General features: G+C 41.1%; 2 protein-coding genes across 5 annotated transcripts; both read left to right on the top strand.

Moving 5' to 3' along the window:
- The first annotated feature begins 359 nt into the window (after nucleotides 1-359).
- LOC116213938 (glutathione transferase GST 23-like) lies at nucleotides 360-2,014 on the top strand. The gene is made up of 2 exons (XM_031549093.1): nucleotides 360-943; nucleotides 1,465-2,014. The coding sequence occupies exons 1-2, from the start codon at nucleotides 626-628 to the stop codon at nucleotides 1,819-1,821; spliced, it is 675 nt and encodes a 224-aa protein (XP_031404953.1). The 5' UTR covers nucleotides 360-625; the 3' UTR covers nucleotides 1,822-2,014.
- Nucleotides 2,015-4,130: 2,116 nt separating this feature from the next.
- On the top strand, nucleotides 4,131-9,835 carry LOC116214188 (translation factor GUF1 homolog, mitochondrial). Of its 4 annotated transcripts, none has more exons than XR_004158249.1 (13): nucleotides 4,133-4,563; nucleotides 4,732-5,479; nucleotides 5,681-5,837; nucleotides 5,966-6,020; nucleotides 6,714-6,781; nucleotides 6,876-6,980; nucleotides 7,087-7,158; nucleotides 7,333-7,446; nucleotides 7,561-7,701; nucleotides 7,781-7,840; nucleotides 7,956-8,148; nucleotides 8,849-8,974; nucleotides 9,256-9,835. XR_004158249.1 is itself a non-coding variant. In XM_031549521.1 (12 exons), exons 1-11 carry the CDS (start codon nucleotides 4,243-4,245, stop codon nucleotides 8,119-8,121), a joined length of 2,007 nt encoding a protein of 668 aa, XP_031405381.1. In that variant the 5' UTR covers nucleotides 4,131-4,242; the 3' UTR covers nucleotides 8,122-8,148; nucleotides 9,256-9,835. The 4 variants fall into 4 exon arrangements, 2 of the variants coding, with proteins under 2 accessions (XP_031405381.1, XP_031405380.1); XR_004158248.1 differs by having other exon boundaries at nucleotides 8,849-9,041; XM_031549521.1 differs by lacking the exon at nucleotides 8,849-8,974 and having other exon boundaries at nucleotides 4,131-4,563.
- The last annotated feature ends 1,488 nt before the right edge of the window (nucleotides 9,836-11,323 follow it).

The raw sequence follows: 11,323 nt of genomic DNA, 5'->3' as shown, positions 1-11,323 counted from the left end.
CCCACGATTTAAGACTGAGAAACTCGATTTGGAGTTTGTTATTTCCTGTTTGAATCTTTGATTGATTGTTATAGTGAAACCTCAGAGCTTATCTGATCGACTTGTGAATCAGCCAATTGGTACTGAACAAGAGGGAATGTTGTACCATTGTTGAAACTGGAGTCAGTTAAATCTACACGGGAGACAACACCGTGAGTAAATCTCGAGATCGATTCTCCATTGATATAATAACTGAGCTTTCTGCATTAAAGTATTAATGAGCTCGAGCTTGGCTAAGCGAATCGAAAAGCTCGGCTCAACTTGACATGATCTAAAGTCGTCACCGGAAATGAAAAAGAAACGAGAGAAAAAAAAGAGAGAATCAAATCAAGTAGGAGCTGCTCGATTGAGCTGGCCATTTGTCGTAATTACAAGTTGCAAATGTAGCAGGCCAAACGGAATCGACTGGTGGTAGTCAAGTTTCTAGAAAATATAGGTCAGCTGGTCCAAATTGTCTCCTCCATCGTCTTCTTCCAACTGATCCATATTTTATGGACGGGGAACAATCACAGGTATCAAGTTCTGTCGTCTTCTCCTTTTAATCCATTCTATCGGACGACTGGCTCTGTGGGAAGGTAAGGAATCGATGAACGAAGAAGTGATCAAGCTCCATGGCTTCTGGGCGAGCCCATACAGTGCCCGAGTGGCATGGGCTCTTAAGCTGAAGGGTCTTGATTACGAATATGTAGAAGAAGACCTCTCGAGCAAGAGCCAGCTTCTGCTGCAGTACAACCCTGTTCACAAGAAGATCCCTGTGCTTGTCCATGGAGGGAAGCCTGTCGCCGAGTCTCTAGTCATTGTCGAGTACATCGAGGAGACGTGGCCTGGGTTGTGCCCACTGCTGCCCCGCGATGCTCATGAGAGAGCCCTTGCCCGTTTCTGGATGAGCTTTGTGACAGAGAAGGTAACTTTCATCATTCGACGTTGGTACAGGTACTTCAAAGTATGTACTTAATCTAACTAAAATTCAAACCGCGAGATTGTGACTCAGTGACAAATTAAGCTCTCAGTAGACGTACTTTACCTGCAGAGGCACATAATCCTCTTCATATATGTTTTATATCAGTCGTAGCTCTGACTCGCCGTGCTATTTTTCTAATTTCATCGAGATATCAAGCATGACATGTTGAAATTTAGTAAAGTCATTTTTCATTCCAAACTTCCACTGAAATTATATATATGCTTGAACAACGGTACTTGTCAAACCAGATACAACATTCCTTACCATAATGAGAGTTATATGAGCTTTGTGTTCCGGCCGATCCAACTTCACTTTGAAGCTTTGGCGTCATAGTTCCGGCCTTCCAATGATGTACATGTAATGTCAGACGCAGATCCTCAACTTGTTTCTCTCGACTTAGGCTATACTAGTATCCAATTGTACGTTCTAGCTCCTTATTGCTAATGTAGTACTAAAAATTGCAGGGGCGAAATTTTTTCGAGTTCTTCACGGCCACCGGAGAGGACGATCGAGCAAAAGCAGTGAAGGAAGTGCGTGATTTGCTGGGAATCATAGAAGGAGAAGCCCTTGGGGACAAAAAGTTCTTTGGGGGAGAAACAGTAGGGATGGTGGATTTAGCTTATGGGTGGCTGGCCCACTGGTTTGGGTGCATTGAAGAAGTTGTGGGGGTGAAGGTATTGGAGCCCATGACCTTCCCTAAGTTGCATGCTTGGACTGAGAATTTCAAGCAAATTGATGTGATCAAAGAGAACCTCCCTGATCATCAGCAGCTAATGGCCCATCTCAGAAGGATCAAAGACAAGCTCACTCAGCAGCCTTAAAAGTTCTTCCCGATCGACGAGGAGATTAACCGATGATATACATATACTGGATGATCCGCTGATCAAATGAATAAAAGAGAACGTCTATCTTTGTACCCTTATGATCCAATACGAAGCCCCGTTCAAGTGCGTGTTATGTCGCACGTGGGACCCATTATGGTAAGCATGTCTGTATACGTGCAGTGTTTGAACTTGTGTGGGTGTGGGTATATATGGCAGGCGCAACTGATTTACAAAACCTGAAAAGTCTAGGGGCACCGCCGTGATAAAAAGAGAATGGCCCCAGCTAAGTGAATCAGCTCAAAATGACTGAATGATTAAGTAGAGCTCACCAACGTGGATTGGTTCAAGCAGTTCGACGTTTGTTCCGCTTAAGTAACGTCTCGGGTTCGAGTATAAAAAATTAACGTCGGGAGAGTTATATTAGTGGGCCGACCGGCTCGATTGGATTAGTCTCGTCACGAAAAGCTAGATGTCTGTGTGAGGGCACATATTCATTAAGTACTCATCTTGGGCCCACCACGCTCCGTGCTAGGTGAACTCCGGTGGATGATCCCCACATTGTTTTTCTGAGTTTCAAACTGGGGACCTCCAATACTTTCCTGGACTCTGATACTATCTCGTCACGAAAAACTAGCTGTCCGTGTGAGAGCACAAATTCATCAAATACTCATCTTAGGCCAAGAGCATAATTGAACTGACCTGACTCTATTGGATTAGTCAGGCTCTAATTGAATTTTTCGATATCATGGTCCACACCGAAAAAAAAAGATTAAGCATGGCTCCGCCTGCTCATTGATTAAGCACTTTTTTTTACCGACTCATTTTTATTTTGCATTATCAAACGAGCTTGATATTATTAAGTGCTTAATGATTAAGTTTAGTATTTATTTTGCGTTATCAAACGCACGCTTATTGTGCCATTGAAAAGGACGGCGACCTTCAATAGGTGGGTTGAATGCGGAGACAAGTTTGGCAACATATGAAGGATTTTCGTCGTCTGCAAAGATGACATGTGTAGTTGCACAATGAGTGTCAAAGTAGAAATTTCTTAATTATCAAGCAAAAACATGTGCTATTACGTTAATCTCTTTGATGCTGTTACAAAAAAACTTTGAAAGAGTCGGAGAAAAAAAAGGGAAAACGACTTTGGAAGGGAAATTTTCAGAATGAGTTTGGGAGCAGTGCTTAACATGCATAAAATATGTAGATCGATATAGCAGACTATGAGTGCTTTTAGATTGAGAATTGAGTTGAGTTAAGTTTTGATTTTAATTGGTTTGTAATGATTGTATTGTTGAATTATGAGAAAAAGTATGAAAAAGTAATAAATAATTGAGAGAAAATAATGATTAAGTAATGATAATATTATTGAATTGTGAAAAAGTAATGAATAGTTGAGAGAATTTAATATTAAAAATTAAATTGAATGGTTAAACATATTTAAAAGTAAAAAAGGTAATAATTGTGATGTTGAATTGAATATGAGTTGAGTTGAACCTTATTTATAAAACAAACCAACCTTATATTTCCGAAAGGTACACTCGATTTATGCAGATTTCTGTAAAACACAGGCCAGATGGTGTAGTGTGATATTTCAATGGTCACATATACAATTGGGCATGAACAGCTAGTCGAAAATTTAATTCAGTAGTGTACTATATACATATCAGATCTATACAAAATTAAGTCATATATATGCAAAAAAAAAAAAAACATTTAGTAAGTTCAGCCCCCACTGTGCGAAAATACGGACTCCATCCTTGCCATACTTGATTTCAAGTAATTTACTCAGTTATAAGTCAATTATTTGGATTTTTTTTTCTATAGAAGGACTCTGTCAATCAATCACTGTAGGGGAGATTAAGGTACGACGCGTCCATTTTTAGACGAAGGTATTGCAGAGATTTCACTCAAACCACCGTACTCAATTGGATTAACTTTTGTCCAATTCGAATCACCCAATTTGGGGCTAAACCAATGTTACACTGATATGGACTTGTAAACCGTACTAGTTCTTCAAGTGGCGGACCTTCACTAACAACTTCACGCTGCTTTACAATTCATAAGAGAAAACAATGCCGTGCGCGTGTGCCTCCTTCGCTCGTGGATTTCCGGACCATCCCGAGCCATGTACATCGTTGTCATTTGTAATCTTCCCTCTTTCGCTATTCATGTTTCGTTGTTTTTCAATTCGGTTCAAACATTTTATAGGTAATGCCCGGCTGGAACCTCTCAGTCTCAGAGGACCTGGATAGGAACGCAAGAAACTACATATACTAAAATTGAAGAAGAGGTAAAGTTAAGGGGTCAAATGTAATTATTACTGTGTTTTGCTCCTAACACTCTCTCGTCGTCATCGCCATAGCCGCTCTGCAACCGCGCTTGGCTTTGCTGCTCTTCTCCTCCTTTAATCCTCCGATGACTCCTCTACTCCGAGCTTCACGAGCCGTGAACTCATCGAAGTGCCTTCGCCTGCTGCCAAACATCGGCCTGATCCCTCCTCGAATCCCTCACATCGACGGCCATTTCTGCTCCAGCCATGGGTTCGGCACCGACTCCCGCTCGCACAGCAGAGACACTGCCATTGATTTGAGCCTGTATCCGCCGGAAAGGATACGTAACTTCTCAATTATCGCGCACGTAGACCACGGGAAGTCCACCCTCGCGGACCGGCTGCTGGAGCTCACCGGCACCATCAAGAAAGGCCATGGTCAGCCTCAGTATCTCGACAAGCTGCAGGTTGCTCCTGACACCTCTGCACTGATCTCATTCTTGTGCTAATCGGAAGAACCTGTCGTCTTCTTTCTCGTACTATTCCGAAACATGTCTATCATTCCTTGGTTTTAGGGGAGGTTCCGGATAAAGCTAATTGCTTGCTTTTGCTTTCTTCCTGTGTTCATGTTATAGGTGGAGAGAGAGAGGGGGATAACTGTGAAAGCTCAAACGGCAACAATGTTCTTTAACCATCCTACTCCCGGCCATTCCTTGGACCCGAATGAATCCCATACCTACTTGCTCAATCTTATAGACACGCCGGGTCATGTCGATTTCAGCTACGAAGTGTCGAGATCCCTTGCAGCTTGTCAAGGCGCCCTTTTGGTTGTTGATGCTGCTCAAGGAGTTCAGGCGCAGACCGTTGCTAACTTCTATCTTGCCTTTGAATCCGACTTGACGATAATTCCTGTCATAAACAAAATCGATCAGCCGACTGCTGACCCTGACCGTGTTAAGGCTCAGCTGAAGTCTATGTTCGATCTCGACCCTGATCATACTCTTTTAACGTCTGCCAAGACAGGGCAGGGCCTTGAGCATGTTCTTCCTGCTGTTATAGAGCGCATCCCGTCTCCTCCTGGGAGGAGCAATTCACCTCTGCGTATGTTACTCTTGGATTCATACTATGATGAGTACAAAGGAGTTATCTGCCATGTCGCAGTTGTTGATGGGGTCCTTCGCAAAGGGGATAAAATCTCCTCTGCTGCAACGGGTCAGTCTTATGAAATTCTTGATGTCGGAATCATGCATCCTGAACTCCGACCTACTGGGATCCTTCTGACTGGACAAGTGGGATATGTTGTGAGTGGGATGAGGTCGACAAAAGAAGCTCGCATAGGAGATACTCTCTATCAAAACAAAAGCATTGTTGAGCCTCTTCCTGGTAAATTCATCCCATTCTTTCTTGCATAGAGCTTGTTATGATTTCTCAAAAAACATTAAGGTAAGCTCTGTAGGGACTATTATTCGGCCGAATTTTGGCATGAAGAGGTAGAACAACCGCATATTTTAATTAGAGTCGAGACTACTCATCTTGCCTATCTTACTCTCCGTGTTTGCATGGTTCTGGTGGAGTCATGTGCAGGTTTTAAGCCTGCAAAGCATATGGTGTTCTCCGGTCTTTATCCAGCTGATGGATCTGACTTCGAGGCATTAAACCATGCAATAGAGAGACTTACATGTAATGATGCCAGTGTCTCAATTACTAAAGAGAGTAGTACAGCTCTTGGCCTCGGTTTCAGGTGTTTGCTTCTCCAAATTATTGATCCTTTTTCTTTCATTCTCACTTAAATATGCTTAAATACTAGCATTTCGTTTTCCATGTGATTGCAGCAGGAGTAATTGGTGTGTGTTAATTACCTTAATGCAGATGTGGCTTCCTAGGCCTGCTTCACATGGACGTTTTTCATCAGCGGCTCGAACAGGTTATATTCCTTTAATCCTTATTGTTTGATGATTCATATAAAGCACAATGTAGCATTCATTTGAATGAAAATGAAATTTACTTTGTATTCTAAGTATAGCCCATGTAAGTTGATATGATATTCTAACGCAAAAGAAGGCATATACTACAGCAGAGAGCCCTCACCTTGGAAAGTAGGAGCTTTCTTTTATTTAAGGAAAGAATTTAGGGGACAATCGATAAGATCACAGTTGCCTAAGCATGATACCAGGCTCTCCACTTGTAACTCAACGAAGCTTAGCTTCTCTGGATCTAGTAATATCTTCCAGGGAATAATTGTCAAGGCTGAAAATATAAAGACTTTAATTTGTGTCGTTCGACTATTGCAATTTTATCTTTGTGAGAGTTTGGAGGAATTGAATGAGGGGGTATTTAAGTTTCTGAGCACTTATGCGATTTACAAATTTGGGAAGTAGCTAGTCGACTTGCACAATAAGGCTGTTGTCAAATATGATTTTTTTTGCATTAGCTTCCTTTAATGTAGGGTTCTGCTCTGTTGACCACACGAATCCTCTCAATCAACTTAATGATTTTGTGTTGGACCAAGAAACTGTAAATGTGAAAGTCTTCCTTTGATTGATCTGTACATGTGAAAGTCAGCTATTGCTAATATACTGCTTCAGTTATTAATATTTCGTACTGAACTATGTGTCAGGAGTATGGAGCTCATGTTATTTCGACAGTTCCAACCGTACCATATATTTTTGAGTACTCAGATGGAAGGTAAAATGCTCTAATATCCTCTCCAGTCTCCAATCTCAAAAGTTGGATCTAATTTCATGCAAATTATAATGAGATTATTGGTGTTTTCTTTTAGCAAAATTGAAGTTCAGAATCCTGCTGCTCTGCCTTCAAATCCGAAAAGCAAACTGACTGCTTGTTGGGAACCTACAGTTATTGCCACCATTATTATCCCTAGTGAGTAAGCTCTCATATACCCTCAGGGCAGACCTAATTGCTTAACTTTAACATGCCAGTCTCATATCAACTCATCAAAGTTCTGTGTGGCATATGGTTTGTGCATGAAGGTATGTTGGGCCCGTTATTACCCTTTGCTCAGACAGGAGAGGCCAGCAGCTCGAATATACATTCATGGACAGGTAATGTTAATGAAGTAAACTCACAATTTTGACTTCTATAAATTAGTGATCGTGTTCTTTTCCCAGACATTAATTGGAAAGATCTCAATCTTTGAACTTCTTGGCATCGTCCGCTTTTGAGCTATTTTATTCTGACATAAACTTATTTTGTGTCTGAGGATTTTATATCCGCAGTCAACGAGCCTTTATGAAGTACCGCTTACCTCTGAGGGAAATCGTGGTTGATTTTTACAATGAACTGAAGAGTATAACATCAGGATACGCATCGTTTGACTACGAGGACGCAGAGTAACTCTCTCTCTTACTCTCTCTCTCTCTCTCTCTCTCTCTCTCTCTCTCTCTCTCTCTCTCTCTCTCTAATCTTGCACCTATATTCACCTCATTGGTGGTGGTTGTTAACAGTTATCAAAAGTCAGATTTGGTGAAGCTTGATATCCTCTTGAATGGTCAACCCGTTGATGCAATGGCCACCATAGTTCACACTCTAAAAGCTCAAAGAGTTGGACGGGAACTGGTTGAGAAGCTGCGGAAATTCATTGACAGGTCACAATTCAATTTTCTCGTAGCTTACTAGTTGTTTAGCTGTTGTGCCTCTTCACTCTGATTGCTCATTCTTTAATAGGCAAATGTTCGAGATAATAATACAAGCCGCAGTTGGATCAAAGATTATTGCTAGGGAGACGTGAGTATTTAATAAATCTAATTTTGATATATACTCCTAAAGTTTCAGGTTGGTTTTAATGATAGAAATACATTTATTGCATCAGCTATTTCTCGTGTGTGGCTTTTTTTTTCAGATTATCAGCAATGAGAAAAAATGTACTCGCAAAGTGTTATGGCGGAGATGTCACGCGGAAGAAGAAGCTCTTGGAGAAGCAGAAGGAAGGAAAGAAGCGAATGAAACGTGTCGGGTCCGTTGATATACCACAGGAGGCTTTTCATGAGATCTTGAAGGTGTCTTAGCAGATCATGTTGCAGAATGGCCCACAAGTAATGTGTTCCTCTCGCCTAACCTGGCTGTGAATTACTTGCATTTTGCATGTGCATTCATCTTCAGTTTGATACTTGTACATACGGACACATGTCCTCTGCTTATCCCCACATTTTAAGAAGATAATCTTGTGTTTGGGGGTGGGGTGGTGTTGGAGTTGCAAACATGTGGGCTGAGTTGAGTGCAGCTGGGCTCTGGCTCAACACAACTCGCAAAAATCATGCTCGAAGTTGTAAATTATCTTCTTTTTATGTGGGAGAGCTGCTAGATGTTATACTCAAAGTGCCCGATCTTTGACTTGATGTACTCCGATTATTCCAAATAAGGCCAAACTGCAAAAGACTCGAGCTCCAGCATGAGGAAAGCTTTATTTAAAACATTTAAAACAGTATGAATACAGAAATTTTGAGATGACTTACCATGAGATGACCATTTCCGGCTGTTCTGAAATGTTTCGACCTTCTTAGATGATAGCATGGTTGACTATAAATAATAGACAATGCTTACCTTTTCAAACAGTCGATTGTGATGATCTTGGAATTTCATGTGGTCGATTGTTAAATTGTAAATGATAGATCACACCTCTTAATCTTCTATCAGTTATTTGTGGTCCTCTCAAGTTTTTTCTGGGCATCAATTAATTCAGCCAGCTGGCTATTTTCTGCTGGGCAATAAAATTTCATATTTGCTTTATGTCAGAATTTGTTCCAGAGAATTTCTGTATGATGAGATACTATGGTGGAGCCTCGGGAAGCACCATATATAGGGGTTCTGGTGGAGTTTGTTCGGTAGACTTCCCTTCAGAAGGAATTGTTCGAGTTGACAGTTAAGTTAGCGAGGCAGCCATTCCCTCTTGTCATGCTACTCTTACTGTGATTCCAATGGACGTTAGGTATTCATTCATCAATTAGATCAGGGTTTTGCCCTGCATTCTTTTCCCCTTTTCCTAATCCTGGGTTGATCATGACAAGCCTTGAGAGTCAGGGCATGGAGACCCTATTTTTTGCTGGAGCCCAATGTATGATTTGTTCATCTAAAATTTTGTATTAGTAATAGCATAGGAAATTTGGAATAGCAATGATTCATATTGGCTCCTATTATTGCAGATGACATAATATTGTTACCTCTCGGGATCAAGAGGACCTCTTTCTTTGTTGTCCATAAGATTTTCTAAGATGATGCAAGTGAAGTACATGAAGTTAGATCCTTTCCAAAGGATGGAACCCAATCCATTTTGAGAATAATGTTGACAATGTGAGCAGCTGCTGCCAAGAAGTGAAAGTTGGAGGCTTTGCCGTCAGGTGTTGTAAACGCCAAGTAGGCTATTCTTCCATTCAATCAATGGCCCGAATGTCTCGGCCGACCTTTGATCTGTCGACTTTTGAATGGGAAAAATTAGCTTTTGGACCCTAGACCTAGTTACTGATCCTCCTCTCATATGCATAATAGAATTTTCCCATCGCTTTGCAGTTGGTTCATTTTTGGTTACAGCGAAAGTCTATGAGCTTAGCATTGAGGAACTAGAAGTTAAATAAAGGGGGCATGGCATGTTCTACTGACAAGAATTTAATTTAGGACCTCTTGATTTTATAAGTGAGAGTTCTTGTGTCGCTGTAAATAAACAGTTCTACTTATTGCCGTTGATTAAAATAAAAAAGTAGGGAAAACTAGTGGATTAAATGTGTACTTTTTTCATTCAATTAAGAGTTAGATACGTTTTTCCCCCTGAATTATGGGGTGAAATTGAGTTTACCTTCCGACCTTCAAATTTGGCAAAATACCCCACTTAATCAGAAAATAAGCAAATTGATCCTGAACCAAATTTTGACAACATTTTTTTTTTTATCAAAACATGTCACATGCCGCTCAAATGTCGATTTAGAAAGGGCAAAATTATCCTAAGGGAAGAATTTATCAAATATTGAATATTGCAAAAATTAGGGCACTTATCGCTTATCGCCATCACCCACGACTGCACTGCACATTCTGCCCCGACCACAAGCCCACTCTGTGGATGACTCTGGCGACTGTCCAGAGATCTTCTGTTCAGGTGGCTCCGGCGATTTGTCTTCCTGTTTGTTGCCCCCGCCTTCAGGTGGCCAGAAGCTCTAATTGACATTTCCCGAATATATCCATCATGTACTCACACTACCGGAAGACCCTATTTGCTCAATTTTATAACAAATACACCCGCCTTCAATAAGCGACATCGAGCTGGACTCATCTTCCGTTCTCGGGCAAGGAGGACTAACCACGAGACACTCTTTTGGCTACTCTCGGGCATACTGGGTTAAGCATGGTGCAAGTGCATGCACATACGCGCGTGGGTGCACATACGCGCAGCTTGTGCTCTCATACTATATTGAATTTCCATTAGACTCATACGGGTTTGGGCTCATTACCACTTAAAAACTCAAATTGATAAGTGGTAGTATCCAAATTTCATATAAATTAATGTATATTCGTTCTTTTTTTTCCATCTGTGATTAATATTTTGTTGATGCATGTTTGTGTAGTGTCTTTAAGAATGTTCCTTGCATGCTGAAAAATGTTTTTAACATACTTCTGCTTCATTGCAAATTCTTTTCTGCAGGATTAATGCGGTAATAGGGCCCGAACAAAATTTCGCGTCTGTGACACTTGATGAATTTCCGGCATTCACATGTTATGAAAGAATGCAATCTTTTCCTCGGTCCAATCAGAGAGCTTCAATCTGGGCGAATCTTTCATGTTTCAGCTTAAAATTTGTAGAATGGTTAACTCCAACGGCCGAGATTCGAGAAAAATGTACACAATCGTGAACAATCTCAGTGTTTATTGTCTATACAAATATATCATATCGACACAAAGTTCTATGCTTCTTTCCCGTATCGATGATACATCAGTGTTTAAATGAATTAGCTGATAATTTAAAATCCTTTCGCACTCTCTAGGGAGCATGTCGGAGATAGAGAGAGGGGGTAGGTGGTTTGATCCGGGATAATTTTGTACATAGTGCAGCGAACAGGAATGGACAGTCGCCGGAGTCACTTGAATGGAAGATCGCCGGAGTCGTCCACAGTGTGGGATTGAGGTCGGGGCAGCACGTGCAGGGCAGTGGTGGGTGAAGACTATAGGTGCCCCAATTTTTGCAAACTTCAATTTTTGATAAATTCTTCCCTTGTGATAATTTTG

The sequence above is a fragment of the Punica granatum genome, chromosome 7, assembly GCF_007655135.1.
Source record: "Punica granatum isolate Tunisia-2019 chromosome 7, ASM765513v2, whole genome shotgun sequence".
Lineage (NCBI taxonomy): Eukaryota > Viridiplantae > Streptophyta > Magnoliopsida > Myrtales > Lythraceae > Punica > Punica granatum.
This window is presented reverse-complemented; position numbering and strand designations above follow the sequence as displayed.